We start from the raw sequence: 22,966 nt of genomic DNA, 5'->3' as shown, positions 1-22,966 counted from the left end.
CAGCTGACAGTTGAGCAGCTGTGTTCTAAAGAATGTTCAACGTCTTTGAAGTTCAACTTCTTTGGCGAACTATTTCTCTGTAATTAAAATGATATTATAAAGACACACTGTGTTAAGTTATTTTTTCGTTTTGGCAAGTAGCCGTGTAATAAGCGGGATAATGTATACAACGCCGGTCATTCGCCCTGTCGGGGCTTATTTTCCCGATAATGACCGGCGTTCTATACATTATCCCTTACATATATAATATGGGACTAATACAAATAATCATTCACCAGATAGCACCGATAATGTTAACTATTTACTTAGCAAAATGTATATACATATGTACACAAGTGTCAATTAACACAATGACGGTCTTTGACAGTTCCACAACCAGAATAGCAATCAATTTAAACACACACAGTATCAACAATTCTAATCCTATAGCCGGCACTAATAAATAAATACTTAGGGTACCCAAAATGTTACAGGAGTCTTACGTTGTAAGCTTGATTCGTCGCTCGTGTTCGTAGTAGCCAAAAACTCAACGGCTATTTCGCGCCAGTCGCGCTGAGGAAAATAAAACACTTAGCTTGCAACAACGGCCGCTGCCTCCGCGAGCGTGCCGAGTGGATGTAGAGGAAGATGTTGTCCTTGGTAGCTCACCCACGATGTCGACCAGAGTTGTCCACTGCCTGGACTCCGCTGTCTCTTTCTCGTTGGGGTTTGCTGGGCAGTAGGGACGCTGTGATGTGTAGGTTGCCGAATAAGCCACCCTTGTCGAACGACCGTTAATGCTAGGCTAGCTGTAGCCAAGTTAGCATTCAGAGCTAAGCGGTTGCTAGGTCCTCTTAATAGTTCTGTCAACTGTCTATAACTCAACCCCGACTAAATAACTGTCACTGTAATATACGGTTAACTATTAGTTAGTCTAACTCACAATGATAATTATTGGCTTAATGGAGTGTAGTTATCACATTAAATGTAGTCAGTGTTAGTTAAGTGTTACAGAGCAAATCTCCAATACAGCTTCTCTCGTTCGTTGACTCCTCCTTCTCTCCCGTTCCCTCTACGTTGCCCTTACCTTTCACCCCTGACCTACAACTACGATCTCGTTGGCTTACAAATTAAAACATCATATAAACTCTTACATTTCAATTTCTTATTATATAGTAATCAAAATAAAAAAGCTTGAAAACCTTGACAGCATCAGGAACTTAGAAAAGAAAAGGAAATATATTTCACATGGGTAGCTATATAACAATACATGGCCCTAGCCAGGAAACATATGCAATAAAACCGTCCTAATAGTTTTTAATCTTTTAAATCCTATTTATTCTATTTATTAACTTATTCTATTTATACTACTAATGAACTTTAATCATCTAGCCTACTTTTCCAAAGGGCTACAGTATGATAGAAATCCAAGTCAAAGTGAAATGCCTGGACTGGAAAACTGACTGGAAAACTGACTGGAAAGTGACTGGAAAACTGACTGGAAAACATATAATCAAAGTGAAAAGGAAAAACCTTCCTTCACTTCAAACCTATCAGTTTTCTTCCTTACAATATACATGAGACTGAGGCACTGAGGGAGGAAATGTATTTTACATTTATTACATTAATTAATGGATGTCTCTGTGTGTGTGTGTGTGTGTGTGTGTCTCTGCGTGTCTGCGTGTGTGTGTGTGTGTGTGTGTGTGTGTGTGTGTCTCTGCGTGTCTGCGTGTGTGTGTGTGTAGATGATGGCAGCAGGTCAAGCCGTAGTTCTACAGTGGAGTCCAGCTATGTGCAGAAGACAGACAGTGAGTTCTGGTTTCCCTGGTAACTGTGGGAGTGTGGGTTTTTAAATTTAAAAAGTTTAAATTTAACTTGTGTGTTTGAAAACTATATATATATATATATATATATATATGGAGGTGGGAGAGAAAGTCGATGTGCTGATATTTTTTCACGGTGCCAAGACATTTATTTATCTAATATTATGATTTTAATATTATTTTGGTGCGTCTAGTCTGATAACATTGCATCTGACGTCCACAAGATGGCACACGACTTTGTTCTTCTCTTGCGGCAGCGGACATCGGAAAGGAAGTCAGAATTGAGAACAAATAATAATATATATGTATATAATATGCAATATAAAGGAGAAATAAATCTCAATGTGTCGCAGAATCGAATCACAATACTTTGCTGTATTGCAAAATGTATAGAATCGCAATAATATTGTGGCCAAAATATTGTGATGGTATTGGATTGTTACCTCTGGGGCAATTCCCACCGCTATCATATACTTCATCTCCCTTCCTCTGCCTCTCTATCATATACAGTACTTCATCTCTCTTCCTCTGCCTCTCTATCTCTTAGAGGGGACAGTCCAGAGTAAATCCTACAGCTTCTCCTCATCCTCGTCTTCCAGCTCTGGAAAGAAGGTGGGCAGGTAAGTACCCACAATGCAACAGGCTTTAACATGCTTTATCTCTGTTGTGCCATACATGCAGTATATCACTCAAATTACAAATCTCTATCTCTCTCTCTCTCTCTCTCTCTCTCGGTCTGCTCAGTGTGTTTGATCGTGAGGATGACTCCGCACAAGAGCGTCGTCAGCTGGAGAAGAAGAAGGAGCTGATGAGGGCGCAGACGATGCCCAAGAGCACAGCCAATCAGGCGCGCAAGGTCATGATGGAGAAGCTGGACGCAGGAGGGTAGGTCCTTTATTTACCACTGACTCTCTCTCTCCGTCCTAGAATATGCATTCCTTCTCTCTCTCTTCATTCTCTCTCTCTCTCCCTCTCCGTCCTAGAATATGCATTCCTTCTATCTCTCTTCTTTATTCTCTCTCTCTCTCTCCGTCCTAGAATATGCATTCCTTCTCTCTCTCTTCATTCTCTCTCTCTCTCCCTCTCCGTCCTAGAATATGCATTCCTTCTATCTCTCTTCTTTATTCTCTCTCTCTCTCTCCGTCCTAGAATATGCATTTCTTCTTTCTCTCTCTTAATTCTCTCTCTCTCCGTCCTAGAATATGTATTCCTTCTCTCTCTCTTCATTCTCTCTCTCTCTCTCTTCCACTCCTCCTCCAGTGTGGGTAACCCTGCTGTGGCGCGGGTGAATAAGGTCCAGCGCTCCGCCAGCTTCGGCGTGCCCAATGCCAACTCCATCAAGCAGATGCTGCTGGACTGGTGTCGTGCCAAGACCCGCTCCTACCAGGTGACCTGTCTCCCTGTTCTCTCTCTCTCTCTCTCTCTCTCTCTCTCTCTCTCTCTCTCTCCGTCTCTCTGTCCCTTAATCTTTTGTCTCCCTCTCTCTCTCTTGCCATCTCCCTCTCTCTCTCTCTCTCTCTCTCTCTCTCTCTCTCTCTCTCTCTCCCTCCCTCCCTCCCCCTCTCTCTCTCTCTCGCCATCTCCCTGTCTCCTTACCTCTTTCTTTTCCCTTTCTCTCTTCCTGATCTCTCTTCCTGTGTGCGTGTGTGTGTGTGTGTGTGTGTGTGTGTGTGTGTGTGTGTGTGTGTGTGTGCAGAACGTAGAGATAAAGAACTTCTCGACGAGCTGGTGCAACGGCATGGCCTTCTGTGCGCTGGTGCACAACTTCTTCCCTCAGGCCTTCGACTACGACAGTCTGAGCCCCACCAACCGCCGACAGAACTTCCAGCTGGCCTTCGACACGGCTGAGTGAGTACACGCACAAACACACACTCGCGCGCACACACACACACACACACACACACACATAAGTGCATACACTGGTGGTGGTCTTGTGTGTTCTATGCATGTAGGGGTTCGGTCTGGTTCTCTATGGGCTGCTCTCCAGATGAGCACTGATGAATCAATGTGTGACCTTAACATGACGACCTCGTGTGAACTTTGACCTAACGATATAAACTCATCTGACCCCCTGACCCCTTTGACCCTTTCTCCTGGTGGCGGATGCCTGCGTGTGAGTGGGCGAGGGCTGCAGCCCTAACCAGCGCCCCCCCCCCCTCCCTCCCTCCCTCCCTCCCCCCCTTACTAGGGAATGTCCTACTCTCTGACCTCTGACCTGCAACCTTCAACCCTAAGACGTCCTGGGAATGCCCAATGTACTCATCTACTACATCTACTACCTACCTCCATCCATCCATCTGTCCTTCTCTCCTCTCTCCCTCTCTTCCTCACCGGCGCTCTCTCTCTCTCTCTGTCTCTGTGTCTCTCTATCTGTTCCTCTGTCAGTGTCTCCCTGACCTCCGACCTCTGACCTCTCCGTCTCTTCCTGTTTCTCTCACTCCTAATCTCCCGCCCTTCCTCACTGTTGGCTGCTTCCCACCAATCCACCCTAGCTGTTGATGATGATGATGATGGTGACACCAGAACAGGGTCGTATGACTCCTGCATGCCCCTCTCTCTCACCACCACCCCTCCTGCATCTCCACCCATACACCCCAAGACACACACACACACACACACACACACACACACACACACACACACGTATAAAAGGCTGTGGTGAGAAAAGACAGACAGATGATTTCTGCAGATAGCTCAGATATAAACACACTACTTTCTCAGATTATGAGTATTATTACAGTGAGGAAGACACTGTGTGTGTGTGTGTGTGTGTGTGTGTGTGTGTGTGTGTGTGTGTGTGTGTGTGTGTGTGTGTGTGTGTGTGGGTGGGTGGGGGGTGGGTGGGTGGGGGGGGGCAATGTATTTGGTATGATCTGATTGTGGGTGCGTGTGTGTGTGTGTGTGTGTGTGTGTATGCAGCTGCTGTAGAACAGGTCATAGTCCATCTCCCATCTGTTTCCATGAACAATACTAATTTTAAACTCTTAACACACACACACACGCACACACGCACACTTTTACCTTTAACTCACTGTGTTTGTGTTTGTGTGTGTGAGTGTGAGACCGAGAGTGGCCGTTTAACAGTAAATGTTCTTTCTCTGTGTAGACCGTAGCATACAAAGCAGTGTGTTTTTCTATCAATGTGTGCACTTCACATGACTCACGTATTAGCCAAAAAACACACAACTGTTGTAATGGAACATCGTCTGGTGCTCCATTGGACATCATGTTGTGTGTGTGTGTGTGTGTGTCTGTTTGTGTAGTTTACAAGGCATGGAGGCACACGTTCGTTCCGTTTTATGTCTGTGGTTGATGAGCATGTGGACACATGTCATGTTTGTTGACACTGAGAATATAATGTTGTATATGTTTTTGTGTTTCCCCTTTCTTTTGTCTTTTGTCTCTGTCTCTCTCTCCTGACACCTCTCTCCCTGGCTGGTCACACTGTTTTATTCCATCTCTCCTCCTCCCCTTTTCTCTCATTCTCTCCTTTTTTCTCCTCTCTTTTTCTTTCACCTCCCCTTTGTGTATTTTTTTTTCTGTTCTACATTTCATTTTCCTCATCTCTGCTTCTGTCCTTTTTTTTCTTCTTCTTTCCCACTTGTCTCTCCCTCTTCTCCTCTTCTCCTCTTCTCTCCCTCTCTTCTCCTCTTCTCTCCCTCTCTTCTTTCCCACTTGTCTCTCCCTCTTCTCCTCTTCTCTCCCTCTCTTCTCCTCTTCTCTCCCTCTCTTCTTTCCCACTTGTCTCTCCCTCTTCTCCTCTTCTCTCACTCTCTTCTCTCCCTCTTCTCCTCTTCTCTCCCTCTCTTCTCCTCTTCTCTTCTCTTCTCCTCTTCTCTCCCTCTTCTCCTCTTCTCTCCCTCTCTTCTCTCCCTCTTCTCCTCTTCTCTCCCTCTCTTCTCCTCTTCTTCTCTTCTCTCCCTCTCTTCTCCTCTTCTCTCCCTCTTCTCCTCTTCTCTCCCCCTCTTCTCCTCTTCTCTCCCTCTCTTCTCCTCTTCTCCTCTTCTCTCCCTCTCTTCTCCTCTTCTCTCCCTCTTCTCCTCTTCTCTCCCTCTCTTCTCCTCTTCTCTTCTCTCCCTCTTCTCCTCTTCTCTCCCTCTCTTCTCCTCTCTCTTCTCCTCTTCTCTCCCCCCCTCCTGTGCGGTGCTCCCGGCACAGGGAGTTGGCAGACGTGCCGTGTCTGCTGGACGTGGAGGACATGGTAGGCATGCGGGAGCCCGACTGGAAGTGTGTGTACACGTACCTGCAGGAGTTCTACCGGGGCCTGGTGCTCAAGGGTCTCGTCAAGACCAAAGGCTCCGCCTGACCTGATAGGCCACGCCCCCCACGGTGAGACTGGCCCCGCCCCATCTCCTCAGAGCCCCGCCTCCTCACAGATGAAGAGCCACGTGCCCACGATGCTTTGCCATCAGTCGCTGGCTCTGATGGGATCTGACACTCTCAGATTTTTCCACCAACTGCTTCTCTGTTAGATGGGAGGGGGTTGAGATTGGTGTGTGTGTGTGTGTGTGTGTGTTTGTGTGTGTGTCTGTTTATATGCACACACAGAAAATATGAATTGTTATTTTGTTTAAGAATGCTAAATGAATTTAGCACGCCTTCTAACGTGTGCTGTTTGGCTGCTTAGCAACATGTGTTTGTTTCTCATGCAGTGAGCCGTGAGAGAAGTGTGTGTGTGTGTGTGTGTGTGTGTGTGTGTGTGTGTGTGTGTGTGTGTGTGTGTGTGTGTGTGGACCATCATTGTCCCAGCCACCAAACATGGACACGCAGATCACATGGCACGCGGCCACAGGGCTCTGCTCTATCTCCCTCCAGCACTTCTGATACACAAATCCTCCCAGCAGCAAACACACACACACACACACACACACACACACACACACACACACACAAGCCCCGTCAAAGAAGTGTATGAAGGTCTGTATTGTGTGCGTGCATGTACGTGTGCAGGTGCTGTATGTTGCTAAGTTGTAGGTGATCTGGTGATCTGGTGATCTGAGCTTGTTCTTCATTACAGCCACTTCTTATCCTCTCTCTCTCTTTTGAGCAGACGGCCGTAAACGAACACAGGCAGTGGATTCTCAGAGGCTCTTACCCTATGTCCTGTGTTCTATGTACAGATCTCACATAGTTAACTCAAACAATAAGGTCTCATTTGAAACAATACAAGTCTTTCGTAGTTAGCTGGTCAGCTCCACTGAAAGGTTGCTCTTAGGCACAGACTGGTTCAGTACCTTGTGAAGTGCGGGACTGTAAGTGTTTGGACAGTCTGACTGCCTGCCATAGAACTAGCGCTCCATCTAGTGGAGAGTTTCAGTAATTGCCTGACAGTTTCTTCAGTTCTAGGTCCTGGGGTTTACAGCTGCTATTTTGAGATCTCTGCTGCAGGTGAACTACATTAACTGCATTAACTGTCCAACCCCAAGCTAACTTATTCGCACTTATTGTGTTTGTTCTCTCTTTATTTCTCCTTTCCTCCCCTGCTCTCTCTCTCTCTCTCTCTCTCTCTCTCTCTCCCTCCCTGCTCTCTCCCTCTCTCTCTCTCAGGGAAAATGCTAACTGCATGCCTCTCTTAGAGGTGGAAGACATGATGATAATGGGGAACAAGCCAGACTCCAAGTGTGTGTTCACATATGTGCAGTCGCTTGTCAACCATCTGCGTCGCGTGGAGATGCGTCGAGGTGTGCAGTCTGACCTGTGACCTGGCAACACACACCCATTTCCCCTCATACACAGAGTGACGCTGTTTTTAAACGAAAGGAAACTAAGTTATTTTATTATTTTAACCTCAAGAGAGCTGTTCCCTCTCAACTGAGATGTCAGGACTTTAAAAAAAAAAATAAGCAAGCTAAATGAGCGATGTGTGTACTGTACGTAGCTGTATCAGAGCAAAGCAGAGGGCGGTGTGTATTGTTACTTCCTCTAGCAGATGCTGTATTTGATGTTATTTAGCGTCCGCGGGCGTGCATGATTTAAAAAATAAATAAAAAAAAACATGCAGACTGTCAGTTCTGCATCCAGTGTTCATATTATTGGATGGTGTTCAGATTCAGATGTTTTTATTAGTTATTGTTATTCCAGGATGATGTTTTTATTTAAGTTGCTATGGAGCACAGGTGTGAACCGCGGTTAGCGTCACTAGCTACTGATGACATCACAACGCTGAGACCCCAGCCTGACGTGTGTGAGGTGTTCCGAGAGAAAACTCTAGTTATCCAGGTTTCCGTGTGGGGTCTTCAGCGCACACACACACACACACACACACAGGTTCACACTCTCTTGCACAACTTTCACTCACACTCAGGTGTCTCTGACCCTGTGTATTTATGGTTGGATTGTTTTGTGTGGGTGTACAGACTTCACGTTGACACTTTTCACTTACTCCTTGTCATCCCAAAAAAAAACGGCAGATTCTTGCCACAGTCCCGTATTCTATCAAGTCCAAAAAGCCAGCGGTACTCTTTAAATCTTTTTATCTCACTCACTGAGTACTGTAGGGAACAGTCTGCAGTAACCATGGCCAGCTTTTGTGGGGTTATTTTAATAGAGAGGAGTAAAAATTAGTTTTTTTGTTTTGTGAAAAGAGTTTAGTGTCCCAAGGCTGGCTGTAGTGAAGCTGGTCCTGATTCACGGCTGCTTACTGATTCCACCGTGTGTTTTTCACCGTTAGTAGGGTTCTGTACATACTCGCCAAGATCGCATCGTGCTAGCGCATGTCCCTCTGTAGAGCACACACACATCATTTAACCATTAAAAGAAACTTTAAGGAACTAATCATGACTGGCTGTGGTTTTTTTATTTATTCACATCTTTTCACATCTTTCGTAAAAACAGTTCTTCACAATGTTAACCACTTTTTTGATTGACAGGCTCCCCCAGCTTTAAGTGTACCCAAACTCCCGCCTACCTAGACGAGCATCATCAGCCTCAAGCCAATCCGGAGATTTTACGCTCGAGGCATCATTAAGGTCTAGCGCAGGAGGGGCTTTAGCTACACGCTAACTGAGGGAGATTTGACCACACGTTTAACACACACAGATTGTATGTCACTATCACACACACAAAACACACCTTTCCACGATCTCACACACTCACAATGGAAAGAAAACATACTAACAAATCATGCACATCCCAAATGAGGAGCAGTAACGTTGGGAAGTATATGCATTGTGGGCGACTGAGACAAAACTATGCTGATGCTGATGATGATGATGATGATGATGATGAAGAAGGTGGTGTGGCCCAGTGCCTAGAGCAGCTGATGTTATGTGGCCACGGGGTCCGAGCCCATTATAAGTCAGGGTGCTGGGCGTCGGCTGGGGTTTCGCTGGGAGGGGCCTGCTCCTCGGGGAAGGGGCTGTCCTTGGCTGGAGAGAAGCGGAACTCCTCGGGCACCTCCTCCTCCGCCTGGGCCTTCTTGTAGAAACCCAGCTGGTCCAGCAGGGCGGTGATCTCGTCCCGGGTCATATCTGACAGAGGGATGCGCTGCAGGAGAGAGAGACAGGTGAGACAGGTGAGACGGCTACAGGTGGGTCAACCACTTTCACAGCTCAAGGCCAAGCATTTCAATATTCTGATGCAACAGAAATGTGTATTTTATTTTATTTTTTTTATTATTATTTGATGAACCTTGAACTCATGTGATAGGTGAAAATTCACCCTAGTTACCTCAGGACTCCGGAGCTGCATATAAGTATATTTATTAGACAAACAACAATTGCAAATCGGGCTCACTCCCAGCACAAGGCTGAAAGTGAAGCAATGATAAACACATCGCACAAGGTTTATATAGACAGAAGTTGAGCGTTCAGCAGGGGAAACCACGTGGTGGATTTCTGACGTCCGAGGCAAGGATGGAAGTTTTGCAAGGTCGGAAGAAGCACAGTTCGTCCCTTCTTATCACCTCTAGTCTAAACATGCTCTTGTACATATGCAGACTAAGTGGCACCTAATATTCTAAGTTACACACACGCAGAAAAGCCATGTTCCTGCTTTCATAAGCACATGATTCATACAAGGAATATATTAATACAAAGCACTTGATTATTATATTCTTAAGTCATTAACAGTGTTTGGAAATTATCTCCATCATCATGCCAGCGAAGAAACATAATAGTTCCTACCCAAATAATTACTATTACACATAAACTGTCCACAACAGTCAGAGGTTATTTCATGCAATATAGAAGTTGTCATAGTGTGTTAACTATGATGTGGGAGTTGAGCGATTCCAGCTTGTGTTTTCCTGATATTGTGTTACTAATCATTTAAAAAAAAAAAAAAAAAAAAGGAGAACTCCGGGAAAAGTGACTCACATCCAGCTCCTGGTAGTAGTGGTTGAGGAGGACGAGCTCCGGGTCGGCCCCAGGGATGTGCTTCATCTCCAGGTTATGGCTAGAAGAGGGAAGTCAAGGGGAACACGCCAAGAGAACAAAGAACACTGGGCTCATGCGAAGCCACGGCGAGGAGTCAATCTATGCACATAAATGTGTGGAAATTGTATTTTGATCGGGTTGGAGATGAGGGTACCTATACTGGTCTAACGGAATCACTGACAGGAGACGCCACACTTTTCTACTACTGCTGGAATAAGGACTGTATCCCTCTGACAGGTAGTATGTGAATAGTTGTATTTGCACTGTTTATGAAAAATATAGATCCAGTCACAACAAGGACATATATAGACAAAATACCCCCCAAACCCCAAAAAAAACAATGTAATGATGTCTTCATGAGCTCCATAATAAAGTATACTGAATTAAAGTCTCTAAAGTGTTATCATGGTTGTGTGTTTTAGAAGATAAAGAATCAAAGTAAGGATACTAAAGAGGGATATCCTGGGTCACAAAGGCCTTGACCTAAAATGAGCAAAGAAGATCGTCAAAAAAGATAGGGCAGAACTCTAATCAAGGTTGTAATACGAACAAGAGCTTAGTTACCTACCTCCCTCAGTCGATTCAGCTGTCATCCTCCACACGTCTGCATTGAGAGATAAGCGGATACGAGGTGTAAGATGCAGTGAAGGAGAATGAGGTAAGAATCACATTCACAGGTGTTGTACGCTTGTTGAATACCCTTACACAGCCTTGTGCACACAAAAGCCAACTAGGTCACTTGATACTCCTTAGGCCGTAGCACACAAAAGGAGGAGGTCAGATTTGAAAAGATTTCCGACAACGACTGAGCTCCCACGTTACGGTTTGGTTCTCCTGCCTGTTCAGGACAGCCCATGGGGAAAGTGACTAAATGTCTTAGAAGAGCCATTTATCTCACGCAAAGTTATTGCCATGGTGGCAACTCAAATTTCACCTTCCGGTGAGAAATAACACCACAGGCTACTCTCTCCTTTGTGAGGGAACACAAAGGACGGAACAGAACGCTGGCAGAGATTTAACTGATAAACTTAGCATCCACCCTTGCTAGCGATTCTTTTTAACAAACAAGATCAGTAAACTAATCAGCGACGTCTTGCTCGGAATGATTTAATGAAACACTCGTGGTCTGCTAGCCTGTATATTAGTTTTGGATGATCAAAACGAAGCTTTCCGCTTTACTGCCTCGGTGACATCTCCGTTAGCAACAACATGGATAGTCTATTTAATGAACAGCCTATTTAAGTGCGCGGGATGAATTGTGCACTCGAAGACAACGGAACACATCAGTCTCCACCAGTGTCTCAGATATTTTCCTCTAATGAATGAAGCATCATAACTTCAGGCATCACTGGCTTTTACTGGGGTGCTTGCTGTCCTAAGGTGATGACAATCGCTAAAGTTATCAATCAATCAATCAATCCCCCCCCCCATTAGAAACATTACCGATCATAGATTTATATTAGGCTACGCTTACCTCTACTTTAGCTTTTGCCAGGCCTTGAAGCTTCTGCGGGTCCAACTCGTATGCAGAGCGCACTGCCGGAAGCAGCGCAGCGAGCAGGATCAGCCACATCTGTGCAACTGTCCGATGATACAGTCCGTCTGGACACTGACTGAGCCCCGCACAGACTATTCCCAGTCGTCTAAGCTCACACAAGAGCTAGAGTTTGTGCTCACGGTAGAGCTCGGCAGTCCCTGTGTACGGTATGAAATCGTATGTCATGTCCGGTATCTTTGCCACGTCAAGCTCCTCCTACATCTCGCGGAAGGAAGAGAACGCGAGTAGTTCGTCATCCGGCATCACCTCGTCGCTCACCACAAGGGAGATGCAAAAATGTGGACATCGTCCTGTCTTTCAGGGTCAAAAATGTAATATGTGTAATATGACAATCCATGTTTGTAGCCAAGAAGCTTTCTTAATCATCAGACCCGAATTGTCAGTGTATTGGGGTCATAACCTTGAGCAGCAATATAATGTGGCCCTAACTAGTACAATATGTCTCGTCTGTATAACCACAGCAGTAGTAAACAGTCAAAGTCATTAGGCACAATTACAAATGGAAAACATCATGTTTATTAGATGTGATGTGAAGCATCAACATTTATTTGATTTAGTTTGTTTTGATTTGTATTATATGTCTATTATACGGCTTGCGCATACATTAAATACATACCAATTACATTAAAATGAAATAAAAAATAACAATCTAATCCTTATTTAAGTAATGATAACAATAATATATTGAAACTATTCATATTTTAATGAAAGAAGAAACCTCGTATGATGGTTGCAGTGCTCTTATAAGTCACGAGTGAAAATTACATTGGTGGGGCACATTTTCAAGGTCTTTCTGTTGTCCATAGATGCATGAACTAACCACAGGTCCTCACTGTAAGTCTCTGGACATAAATGGTAGTCAGACTTGGTCCTCTGCAGGATGGCCATTATTCCATAATGCCTCATATCTCTTCCCGGTCGACCTCAAGCAGAGGGGTCCCCCCTTATGTGTCACGGTTCTGCTTACATTTTCTTCCTGATTAACAGGGAGTTTTTCTTGCCCCTGTCGCCATTGTGCTTGCTCTAAGGGGGTTCAGGGACTGGCCTCTGTAAAGCGTGTGTGTGTGTGTGTGTGTGTGTGTGTGCTTGCTCTTAGGGGGTCCAGGCACTGGGCTCTGTAAAGCGTGTGTGTGTGTGTGTGTGTGTGTGTGTGTGCTTGCTCTAAGGGGGTTCAGGCCCTGGGCTCTGTAAAGCGTGTGTGTGTGTGCTTGCTCTAAGGGGGTTCAGGCACTGGGCTCTGTAAAGCATGTGTGTGTGTGTGTGTGTGTGCTTGCTCTAAGGGGGTTCAGGCACTGGGCTCTGTAAAGCGTGTGTGTGTGTGTGTGTGTGTGTGTGCTTGCTCTAAGGGGGTCCAGGCACTGGGCTCTGTAAAGCGCCTTGAGACAATTCTATTGTTTTGGCGCTATATAAATAAAATTGAACTGAATTGAATATCACTGCCCTGCTATGTGTGGGTGACCACAGATTCTGACCCTCTACAGCCTGTGTACGCTGTTGTGCGTGTATGTTTGTGCAGGTCGGTTTTCAATATTGTCTCACGTTGAATTGATATTTATGAGCGATTTCACCTTATCCTAGACAGCAAGAGCCTCCATGACACTGATTGCCATCTAAATGCATTAAAATGCATGAAAAGCATAGTTGGTAGCAGATCAAACACACAGGCCAAACTGACCTTCAAAAAAGCCAAAGCAAGAAGGATGCTGCTAACTATATTCTACAACATCATAAATAGGCACAGGATTCCAAAAAGGAATTCCAATCAGTGCAGCCCTTTGTAAAGGTCAGAGTGCACCTGTCTACAAGTTACCCTGCAATGAAACTGCTTTGTTTTTATCAGAGATTCAAGTTACCCATCTAATTGAGTCTTTTTTGCTCACTAGAAGCACGCTAGTGGTTCTATACACTACACTTTACTCTTTTTGTCAAATTCAGCATATTACTCCTCACTGTCCTCTAGTGGTATTTGTGCTCAAAACACTGGTGTTCACAGTCCTAGTTCTGTAAAAAAAATATATACACTATAATATACATCCACCGTTTCATATTTCCCTGTTTGTTTATAATCATAAGCCTCCAACAGATAAAATGGTGGTGTTTATGTGTGCGCACCTGTGTACTTACAGATAGCAAAAATCGATTGTACTCAACTCATTATTAACCATATGCAACAGAATATTGTCTGTTTCATACAATATTTACAAGTGAAACACAATCCCAGTCCAAGCTTTTAAAGCTGTTAAAGACGTCAATTTGGATATAAGTGTTGCAGATTTCCAGGAGCCGTCTGAAACGAATATGCTGTACAGGAGGCTCTTGAGTAGTCTGCTTATATCCAGGAGGTTCTTGAGTAGCCTGCTTATATCCGGGAGGCTCTTGAGTAGCCTGTTTATAGCCTGCGTTTCCTCAACTCCTGGATTATAGTCTAGAAATAAGTCATAGATCCTGTGCAGGGTTCACTCAGCTTAGCAATCATTCCAATTCCATTTGATTGCATTTAGTCTTTTCTGCAGTCATCATATCTTAAAATAAGTATCCTTTAGTATCCTTAAAATCAACAGGGCCCTCTTAATTTCACATGGCCTATCTGAATCTAGTTAACATTTAAAGAAAGTTGAATAAATGTTGAATTTAAAGCACATGTACCCCTTCTGTACCCATAGACAGACACAGCAGCACACCCCAACACCACAGTTTGAACCTCATCAATATTATATAGGCTCCCCACCCTGGTCCACAGGCTGCCCACCCCCTCACAAACATACACACACGCTTCTCCTGACATACAAAACATACACCACTGTCACACACAGACACACACACACACAGACACACACACACAACCTCTCTTCTCAGCTTGTAGACGCCACATCATATCTCTGAACATACACATTCACACTCATTCCTCAGGTAAACCATGTTGCCTGATGGATACCCTATGCGCCAGTCAGGGTGCTTGAAATGAATATGCATGTAGGGGAGGTCACATTATGTGTGTGACAACCTTTATTTGTGTGTTCTGCGTGTTATGGATGAGCTGCTTAATCATTGCTGTGGTCTGACTGCAAAGGCCAGGGGGATGGGAATGTTTCCCGGCAACACTCATCTCCTCTGCATTATTAATACACTGTAAATATACTATAAAACCACCAGCTTAAAAATGGTCACATAGCTTTTACATTCAACTAATACCCTATCAGTGTGCTATTTAATACCCAACAGGGTATACTGTCATCCTGAGGTTTCTATGCCCTCCTACCTGCTGGGCCAGAAAACGCAGCTGGCAGGCTCTCCTCCTTAAATACTGCCAAGGGAACCATTAGAACCCCAAGTCATTCAGTACACAGTATTTTGGTTTATGGCCACCTGCAAAGGCAGTTGTTCCCAGCAGCCATAAGACACTTCTTCAAGGGTGATAGCGAAAAGATGCGCAGCTTCGGCGCAATCTCTTCTGAGGGTGACCTTGAAAAATGAGAGACGTAAACAACTAAATAAGCTACTAGGATGAACATGCAGTTGAACATGTTTACGCAGAGTGTGTCTAACGGTCCTTCAGATCGCGCACTATTCGGCGGGTCTCGTGCTCTCCGAGTCAATGGCGTGGAAACGGCGCCTCCAGGAGATTCTTGCTTGCATGTCACCACTGACTCCTCGCGCTTATATAACACAACATAGAAACGCCGCTAAACAAGCTTGCACACATACGCACGCGTGACACTTGGCACGTGTGGTTGCCAGCGACAATGGGGTTTATAATATAAATACTACTTGTGCAAAAGTTACTACCTGTTAACAACTGGGTTAAGACCACACCTTTTCACAACCTAAATACTGGGTTGGCCAATGTCTGATTACCACGGTTCTGGTTAGCCTTCATTGTCAAACGAGATATCTCGTCATATTTCCTTACGTCCCTAAAATTCTTGTTTACATATACCAATCATCAGCCTGACTCGGGGTGACACACACACACACACACACTGATAGTCTACACTGCGTAGAGACTTACAATTATCTTTACAGTCATTTACTTTTTTACGTCAAATAACAAAGGCACAGTAAAATACACACAAATAGGCCCACTTGTACATAAATAAATACAAATAATTGTGTGACTTCAGACGGCGCATGCGCAATCCTGTTTTAGCGCCTACAATAAAACCATTAGCCCCAGTAACTCTTTTTTCAGTGCTTTCCTGAATTTACAGTCTTTATCAACAGAATCATTTAACAAGGCTAAGCGACACAATGGAAACATTCCCTGGTTAAAACTGAACCCACAGGTCAAGGTTTGTACCACGTGACTAAACACTCACAGCAGGCGGAACATCTCCGCTGATAACATCTTTTTTTAGCGGAGCAAGGCTGTCTGCTCCGCAAGCGAACTCACTACGGCTTTCACTGTGTTGATCAAGTCAGCACCTCAGCCGGTTGAGACACGGCTGCCGTCAGTGAGCCTGCTTGATGGACGGTGTTTGTATGAAGACAGTGAGCCGCGGTGTGTGACAGGAGACACACGCTCCCTGTATTGAGCTTATGAAATGAAACTCTCGTTAGCGCTCGGAACGTCAGCTCGCAAACCCTCGGTTTGACAGGCACCTGCCTCGACGTTGACATTGTTGCACGCGAGGGGATGCCTACGCTCGAAAATAACGGAGTGTGTGGTTTGTCGTAGAGGGATTCGCTTATAAAACAACAGCCCCTGAGCACCGTTGCATCGTGTCCGGTCGCTGAGACAACCTTCGACTTTTCAGCCTTTGCAGTCCGATTTGGTCTCAGCAAGAATCTTGAGCCTGCCAGCACCGTATTACCGGAGCTTATTGAGCTCAGCTCGGTTCAGCAAATAGCTACTCTATCATCCATTCTGTCATCAAAGAACAATCTCCATTCGTGTCGTGCAGGTAAGAACTTGGTGATCAGACTCCCTGCTGCTTTCCAGCCAACACAACACAGTGAGGATAGGGATAGACAACTCGACGGCTTTGTGTTTTACGTTGATATTGTAGAGTGTAGCCTACTACTTGCTTTTCTTCCGTAGGCAATTAAAGTACGGTTGCTAGGACACGGTGTGCCTCTATAGCCTATCTCTTTTTTTAGTGTTCATGTTCACGTGGAAGACCGTCAGGTGTGTTTACCGTGCATCTCTGGGAGAAACCGTTTAACTGAAACATTCTGACATAAACACACATCAAACGCCATTTGTAAATGCAAGCGACGCTGAAAGGGCGTGCGGCTGTTTGTATCCTACGTTCAGGCATGTCAGGGGAAAGAGGTTTGGTTGCTTTGTATCCTGCTCTCCAAGATCAGTGATAACTTATTAACCCTAAATGGGTTAAGGTGTAGAAGTAGGCTACAAGGCTAGGTCTGAGATGCAGTGTGTGTGCGCGCGGTGTGTGTGTATTTAAAGAGACACAGAATTCTCATGGTTGGAGAGATGACTAGGCTACGTGTGTCTTGTTTGTTTTGTACACTGGATGCGGGGTGCCCGCAGGGTTCTGCTAACGATTTGTTTACATCGCGGACGGCTCGAGCCTTTAGGAAATGCAAAAGATGCTCTTCACCTTCACCTGAGAGCAGCGCCTACGATTGGCGGAACACAACATTCACACGTCACCACGCTCCTTTTCTCTCTTTCTGTTTGTGTGTGTGTGTGTGTGTGTAAGTGCATGTGTGTTTATGTGTGTATGTGTGTGTGTGTTTGCGTGTGTGTGTGTGTGTGTGTGTGTGTGTGTGTGTGTGTGGTAAAAGTGACACACACATAGGGTGTGTGTTAGAACACAGCCCAGGAAGAAAGTGACCTTCAGGGTTTTTTTGCTGTCCTTGGCATCAGTAGATAGAAGCCATTTAGATACCCAGCACACAACCCTCTTATTAACACAGTCACACATTTCAAGATCACATGTACACCTTATGATCGCACCAAAATGCACGCGCGTGCACACACACACACACACACACACACACACACACACACACGCATGTAAGAGTGCGTGTACGTTGCTTTGCACCATTAGCGTGGATTTCTGTCAGTTTGTATAACTTTACAATTCTCCAAAAAATCTGTAAAAAAAACTAGTCAATTTCACACATGGCAAGTGCGCTTGAATGTGTGTGTATTTCCTCGTCGGTCTCATATGCATACACACACACACACACACACACACACACACACACACACACACACACACACACACACGGTGCACTGCTGGCACGTGAACGCAAGGTCGAACTCTCACACTCGCACATTTTCACACATAAACACTCACCAGGCATTCCCATACATACGCATATATCGCTGTTAGCACTGAGAAAGCTATCCACAGTAACCAGGGTGTCTTTGGGTCTGTATGTAGGACAACCAGCCCCCAGCCATGTCTTGGTATCTCCTTTTTCTGCACAGACACTCTGACTGTTAACGTTTCCCTATACGTCTCTATCTCAGTCGGTTTATCTCACTGTGTGTGTGCGTGTGTGTGTGTGTGTGTGTGTGCGTGCGGCATGTATGTGTGTATTTGTGACTTAAAATGGGGGTGTGAGTGAATGACTCTCTCTCTCTCTCTCTCTCTCTGTGATTTAAAATTGGATTTGTGAATGAATGACTTTGACTGTGTGTGTGTGTGTGTGTGTGTGTGAGTGTGTGTGTGTGTGTGTGTGTGTGTGTGTGTGTGTGTGTGTGTTATTTAAAAGGCTCTGAGGGAACGGCTTTGCTCCAGTTTTTGTTCTAATTGCCTGTGATTCCCTGTTGATCACTTGAGCATGTTTAAATGCTTTCAGAACACCACAGCCTGTTTGAGATCCAGAGGCGGGCAGACGTGTGTGTGTGTGTGTGTGTGTGTGTGTGTGTGTGTGTGTGTGTGTGTGTTTACACACGTGCCTCTAATGGTCTCGAGTCTCTGGGGCACACAGCCTCCTGATTCATGTTCATATTTGCCTCCGTGCTGTTATCTTCATTTGTGTGTGAAATAGTAATACCCCAAAAACACACCGAGTAAAACATAAATAACACAAATAAGTGGATGTATGAAAATGTATGAACAATGAATTAAACCAACACTGAAGGATGTCAAAGCGATGGGATTTGAGTTTGGGTGATGAATAGCGCAGAGCATATTTTTCATTTTTCAATGTTATGTTTGATGGTTGTATAGCCTTTTTCACTCTGGCAGGGGGACTGCCAATGGAAACTAGCCTTTTGGCTATAATTGGGTGCATTTACAATTTAATGTTCATGAATGTACACTGTCCCTCTTGATCAAATAAACAAATTGATTGATTGATTGATTGATTGATTGATTGATTTTAGAAGGTTTCTGTCTTTACGTGGAGAGTTGTTAGATTGAAGAAGTGAGTGGCACACTAGATATGTGGCGGCCTCATATTTGGCGAAAGCCAAAGAATAGCTGTTGAACTGAAGAGGGATGAGAACTGAAGAGAGAGAGGGTGGAGAGCCCTCGTGTCCCCTGGCGTCCGTGGGAGAGACCGGAGGAGGGCTGGGAGTTCAAGTGGAGGAGTTCTCCTCATGAGTCAGACTGATCATCAAACCCCATATAGATTTCCCTTCTGCTCTTCAAAACTCAGCCAGGGGCAGGGACAGGTGTTGTGCATCAGCTCCATTGTTTTATAGGTTGTCTCCATGGAAGCAGCAACCATGTTAAAGTAGAATTGATTTTGTTTATTGTTTATCATCCAGGAAGTGAATCATCAAATGAAGGCTCCACATTGTAGCTTTTAGATTTTTAAAGAGCTCACGAAGACCCTCTTGTGTTTAATATTCAGCGATGTTTCACTTCTCGTTTTGCCCCTTCAGATTGAGGTCCGTGATTCTTATCCCATCTTATCTAATCCCAGCGAATGGCTCCTCGCGGTCCTCCAGCCGTCCGTTTGGGGTTTGCGCTCCCAAAACCCTGACGTTCATTCACAGCCCTGGCTCTGTCCATGGGGGCAAGCAAACCATAGTGCCTTGGATTGGACAGAGCCATAAACGATCCCAGCCAATCAACACGGTGCTTCAGGAGCACAGAAGGAAGCAGTGTGATTTGATAGGTCGTTGTTACTTGAGCTCGGTAGCCATTCAAAGAAACAGTCTATAGAATATAGAGTATATAATGTAGTCTACAGTCTATATTTAGAAAACATTTGGCATGACATTCCTCATGCCTCTGTTCCTCATGCCATTCTCTGGTAATAAACACGATTCAATGCAGGCTATCACTGTCTCTCCCTCTCTCATTCTCCCTCTCTCTCTCTCCCTCTCTCATTCTCCCTCTCTCTTTCCCCCTCTCTCATTCTCCCTCTCCCTGCCCTCTCTCTTTCTCTCTGCCCTCTCTCTTTCTCTCTGCCCTCTCTCTTTCTCCCTCTCTCTGCCCTCTCTCTTTCTCCCTCTCTCTTTCTCCCTCTCTCTGCCCTCTCTCTGCCCACTCTCTTTCTCCCTCTCTCTTTCTCCCTCTCTCTTTCTCTCTGCCCTCTCTCTTTCTCCCTCTCTCTTTCTCCCTCTCTCTTTCTTTTTCCCTCTCTCTGCCCTCTCTCTTTCTCCCTCTCTCTCTCTTTCTCCCTCTCTCTGCCCTCTCTCCCTCTCTCTGCCCTCTCTCTTTCTCCCTCTCTCTTTCTCCCTCTCTCTGCCCTCTCTCTGCCCTCTCTCTTTCTCCCTCTCTCTGCCCACTCTCTTTCTCCCTCTCTCTTTCTCCCTCTCTCTATGACATGTAGTTGATGGCACATCCAGCTGTGTCTGACATTAGCCATCAGGGAAGTGGCTCACTGGCGTCATCCATGGTTACCAGCAGAGTCGTTACAGCAATTATTCATCCGATGGGTGTGGGTTGTGTGTGTGTGTGTGTGTGTGTGTGTGTGTGTGTGTGTGTGCGAGAGAGAGAAAGACAGACAGGGGAAGTTTATGTGAGGGATTGAGAGTGTTAGAGAGAGACTGTCTGTCTGTGTGTGTGTGTGTGTGTGTGTGTGTGTGTGTGTGTGTGTGGAGAGAGAGAGAGAGAGAGAGGCTGGTGAATGATGGAGTGAGTTAACAGAAGAGGAGGTAGAGATCAGTGAAGTGGGTGAAAAGATAATTGCTGCAGGAAAGAGGGACTGAGTGAAGTAGACAGAGAGGGAGGGGACGGCGCTGATATCCTGGATGCATGTCTTAATTTAGAAAGAGTCGAGAGTTGGAGATCATGCGTGGGGGAAACGGCGAAAGAATGACACAGGAAGAAAAGCAAACAAGGAAGGAAAGAAAGGAAGAGGAGGAGAAAGGAAAAGGAAAAGAAATAGAAAAGTAGTACAGTAGTGTAGGCAGACAGTCTATAAACAGTAGCTGTTCCCATGGCGCTGTTCCCATGGCCACAGTAGTGTGTAGTCATGCTCAGAGCTCTGGTCCAATTACACAATACACACACTCACACACACTGCACACACACTCACACACACTGCACACACACACACACACACACACACACACACACACACAGACAAGCTGCTGTATTACACAAGCACATAAAAAACACACACATGCTGCTACATGTATATAACACATAACAAAACACTGCTTCATCAGTACCATACACATTGCATAACCATATAGCAATATGAACACACTAATATAAAGCACACGTAAACACACCATGTGCTCACACGTAAACACACCACGTCAACACACCACGTCAACACACCACGTAAACACACCACGTAAAAACACACCATGTGCTCACACGTAACTCACAACACGGATGCTAAGTATAGAACCTGCTTGTGAAAAGCATTCAACATACTCCCAAATGTAACCCCCATATTCTACACAATGTTACGATGTTAACCTAAATAAACAGTGGAGTCACAGCACAGTGGAACATTTCACTTCGCAGAAGTACAGTACTGTGTGTAAGGGATAGGAATCTGAAAGACTCGTGTGCAAGATTAGTGAGTGTGTTTGGTTTCATATCTCATCTCTGCCATGAACTGTAATCACACAGAAGTGGCAGTATACACTCGGGTGTTAAGTAGGTCCTGATGAAGGTTTAATGGCGTTATCATGACGCGAATGTCTAGCTAAGTCTCGGTAAAGTCTTGCTGGTGTGTTTACGTGGTGTGTTTACGTGGTGTGTTTACGTGTTGTGTTTACATGGTGTGTTTACGTGGTGTGTTTACGTAGTGTGTTTACGTAGTGTGTTTACGTGGTGTGTTTACGTGTGAGCACGTGGTGTGTTTGCGTGGTGTGTTTGCGTGGTGTGTTTGCGTGGTGTGTTTACGTGGTGTGTTTACGTGTGAGCACATATTAGTGTGTTCATATTGCTATATGGTTATGCAATGTGTATGGTACTGATGAATCAGTGTTTTGTTATGTGTTATATACTGTACGTGTAGCAGCATTTTGATGTGCTTGTGTAATACAACAGCTTGTGTGTGTGTGTGTGAGTGTGTGTAGTGTGTAATTGGACCAGAGCTCTGAGCATGACTATGGCAGCCTTAGTGATGCCTCTCTGAGGGCGGACTACAGTCAGGATCACACGGGGCAACAGTGGTTCTGATGCCCCTCTAAGGGCGGACTACAGTCAGGATCACACGGGGCAACAGTGCCTCAGGAAGTTGTTTAGCCATCGGAAGGTTGCTAGTTCGATCCCGACTCCTCCTCACCAAGCGTCAAGACACTGAACCCCAAACGCTCCCGATGTGCAGGTCGGCAACCTAGATAGTAGCCTCTGCCATTGGTGTATGAATGGGTCGATGTCTGAGGCATTAATGTTTCAAACGCTTCGAGTGCTCCATGAGTAAAACAGCGCTATAGCAATGCGTTGACATGACTTTAGAGGTCCTCGGAGGTCCTTGAGACACGACTCAGGAAGCCGAGTGTAGTCACATGACCTGGCGTAGCCCGGGGAGATGATCCAAATCCACATCCTGCTTTTTGAGGAGGGTGCTCTTGGTGTGTGTGTGTGTGTGTGTGTGTGTGTGTGTGTGTGTGTGTGTGTCTTTTTGAGGAGGGTGCTCTTGCTTACGCCACTGGATGGAAACTCTGTCTTGCCTAGTAGAGAAGAGATGTGTGAGTGTGTGTGTCTGTTCTTGTTTTGTGTTTATGTGTGTGTGTGTGTGTGTGTGTGTGTGTGTGTGTCATTTCTGCACACAGCACATGCCCACCCAGGCTTTCTTTAACCCATACCGACAGCTGAATAGTTATTCATAGTCTGTCCCTGTGCACACTCAGACTGACACACACACATTCAGACATTCACCCAGTTGCCTCAAAG

General features: G+C 45.3%; 2 protein-coding genes across 5 annotated transcripts in view; one reads left to right on the top strand and one right to left on the bottom strand.

Moving 5' to 3' along the window:
- Window positions 1–8,576, top strand: part of smtnb (smoothelin b) — a 70,529-nt gene extending 61,953 nt beyond the window's left edge. For 2 of the 4 annotated variants that reach the window (XM_042708342.1, XM_042708340.1), the window contains 6 exons: window positions 1,725–1,787; window positions 2,350–2,422; window positions 2,547–2,687; window positions 3,063–3,189; window positions 3,499–3,650; window positions 7,350–8,576. In XM_042708342.1, coding sequence (XP_042564276.1) covers window positions 1,725–1,787; window positions 2,350–2,422; window positions 2,547–2,687; window positions 3,063–3,189; window positions 3,499–3,650; window positions 7,350–7,503 — 710 coding nt within the window. In that variant the 3' untranslated portion in view covers window positions 7,504–8,576. Of the gene's footprint in view, window positions 1–1,724; window positions 1,788–2,349; window positions 2,423–2,546; window positions 2,688–3,062; window positions 3,190–3,498; window positions 3,651–5,960; window positions 6,132–7,349 lie in introns of those variants that run through there. The other 2 variants (XM_042708341.1, XM_042708343.1) reach the window with 2 other exon arrangements.
- A 33-nt stretch (window positions 8,577–8,609) lies between these two features.
- On the bottom strand, window positions 8,610–11,939 carry selenom (selenoprotein M). The gene is made up of 5 exons (XM_012841822.3): window positions 11,652–11,939; window positions 10,746–10,781; window positions 10,626–10,660; window positions 10,118–10,196; window positions 8,610–9,287 (listed from the first exon to the last, which is right to left on the bottom strand). Exons 1-5 carry the CDS (start codon window positions 11,748–11,750, stop codon window positions 9,093–9,095), a joined length of 444 nt encoding a protein of 147 aa, XP_012697276.2. The 5' UTR covers window positions 11,751–11,939; the 3' UTR covers window positions 8,610–9,092.
- Window positions 11,940–22,966: the final 11,027 nt, after the last annotated feature.

This window comes from Clupea harengus, chromosome 7, assembly GCF_900700415.2.
Source record: "Clupea harengus chromosome 7, Ch_v2.0.2, whole genome shotgun sequence".
In the NCBI taxonomy this organism is placed as follows: domain Eukaryota; kingdom Metazoa; phylum Chordata; class Actinopteri; order Clupeiformes; family Clupeidae; genus Clupea; species Clupea harengus.
Note: the sequence above shows the minus strand (reverse complement) of the source record. Positions and strands in the feature narration are given on the sequence as shown.